Source organism: Onychostoma macrolepis, chromosome 03 (genome assembly GCF_012432095.1).
Source record: "Onychostoma macrolepis isolate SWU-2019 chromosome 03, ASM1243209v1, whole genome shotgun sequence".
Classification (NCBI taxonomy): Eukaryota; Metazoa; Chordata; class Actinopteri; order Cypriniformes; family Cyprinidae; genus Onychostoma; species Onychostoma macrolepis.
This window is the reverse complement of record NC_081157.1, coordinates 3,598,853-3,600,996: the sequence shown is the minus strand read 5'-3', so window position 1 is coordinate 3,600,996 and position 2,144 is coordinate 3,598,853. Positions and strand designations below refer to the sequence as shown.

Genomic DNA, 2,144 nt, shown 5'->3' with positions numbered 1-2,144 from the left:
CAAATTAAAAATCTTAATTCGAGAAGGAGGGAAAAGGTTAAATTTGAAATGCACAGAATCATCTTTGAGGCGCAGTGCAGCCAGGACCAGGAGCAGAGCATGGTACAGCTGACACAGCCATGAGGGATACCTTTGTAGTCCTGTACCCAGAGTTATATTATGTGTTTAGTGTTCATATTGGTGGTGTTTTTTGCTGTTTATGAGAGCGAGGTACAGCTGACAAGGTCTAACTTTCTATGTTTAGTATTCATATTGTTTCATATTGTTGGTGTTTTTTGTTGTTCATGAGAGCGAGGTACAGCTGACAAGGTCTAACTTTCTATATTTACTATTACTGTTTACCCTCATACAGCCTCATGCCGTTCTGAAAAAAAATGATATATAAATTAACATGTTAACTTTAAGGCATTTTTTAAAATAAATTAGTTTCAGCCTTTTCAATGTTTCTTTTTGAGATTAGAGTTAAGGGGTCTTTAGTGTCACATGATCCTTCAGAAATCATTCTAATGTGCTAATTTGCTGCTCAAGAAACATTTATGATTATTAGCAATGTTGAAAACAGTTGTATACCATTTTTAGGATTCTTTCATGAATCCAACGTTCAAAAGAACAACAATTATCTGAAACAGAAAGCTTTTGAAACATTAAAAATATGTCTTTCCTGTCAATTTAATGCATCTTTGCATCCTTTTTTAAAAATCTTACTGACATCAAACTTTTGAACAGTAACATAAAATGTTGCAAAAGCCTTCTATTATGTATATATTTGGGGAAGGTGAGGTATATCTAATAGCATAGCCAGGATATAATTTTTTCAAGAAATGATGGAAACATTGCTCTTTTATTATAATGTGGGTGGCTCTTAAAAGAGCCTTTGGTTTGGTTCTAAGAAGAACCTTTCATGCTTGTCACACCTGTGGCTGCCAGCGAACTGCACCCTCAGCGCAGAAGTAATCAGCAAGGGTTTCCCTCACACGCATTGCTTCCCGTCCTGCATTGTTGCTCCCTACTCTGCTGACGTTCTGCAGTGCAGAGGCTTCTCCATCAGCAGCCGGGGTTAGTGGGTACCGCACAGTCCCTGTTGTCCTCCGCAAGAAGTTGTGTAGCACACAGGTGGCCTTCACACAGGCTTCTGCATTGGAAGGGCTGACGCCAATTACACGCCGATATATTCGCCACTGTGCTGCGAGCATACCAAACGCATTCTCAACTGTCAGCCTTGCTCGTGAAAGCCTGTAGTTGAACACCCTGTGTCTACTAGGAAGGTTGGTACCTGGGAAGGGGCTCATCAGGTCTCTGCGGAGAGGGAAGGCTTCATCTGCAACAAAGATGTGAGGCTGGGGCCCCAGGTGCTCCGCTCCTGGCAGCAGTGTGTCCTCCGGTAGGCCGAGAGTTCCATTGCCAAGACCATTCCCAAACGGACTATTAGCCAGAGTCCCACCATCACTTGTTTTCCCATAACTGGCAACATCTATAATGCGGAAGCAGCATTTGGCATCTACAACTGCTAAGAGGACAATAGAGAATGTCCCCTTGTAGTTGTAGAATAGTGATCCAGAGTTGTTGGGAGCCTGGATCACTACATGCTTCCCATCAATAGACCCAAGACAGTTTGGGAAATTCCAGCGATGGTGGAAGTCTGAAGCAATGTCCCGCCAGTCTTCTGTGGTGGGAACAGGCATATAGTCCTCCACCAGGGAATCCCAAATGGCCTTTGCCACATCGACAACAATACCAGCTACAGTGCTGTGCCCAACACGGTAGCTGAAGGAAATGGTGCGGTATGAGTCCCCTGTTGCAAGGAAGCTGTGGAAATATGTGTGTATAAGTTATTTTGCTCATAATAATTTTATATATATATATATATATATATATATATACATATATGTGTGTGTATATGTGTATTTAAATGTCTGAAATCTAAAATAAGCATTATATGGTTGAAAACACTGAATAAGTGATAATTATGCATAATTTATTGTTATTACAGTAGTAAGTACATGTAACGTGTAACAAGGCCACCTTAAAATAAAGTGTTACCCATACCCTTGCTGTTTACTGCTTGTTTGTTAAAAAAACATAAACAAGTTTGCATGTAAACACATCCTCATTCATTTGCTTATGTCCACACCACATTTACACAT

At 40.6% G+C, this 2,144-nt stretch overlaps 1 protein-coding gene across 1 annotated transcript; it reads right to left on the bottom strand.

The window, feature by feature from the left end:
* Positions 1–323: 323 nt before the first annotated feature.
* On the bottom strand, positions 324–1,803 carry LOC131537840 (uncharacterized). The gene has a single exon (XM_058771515.1). The coding sequence runs from the start codon at positions 1,680–1,682 to the stop codon at positions 909–911; it is 774 nt and encodes a 257-aa protein (XP_058627498.1). The 5' UTR covers positions 1,683–1,803; the 3' UTR covers positions 324–908.
* Positions 1,804–2,144: the final 341 nt, after the last annotated feature.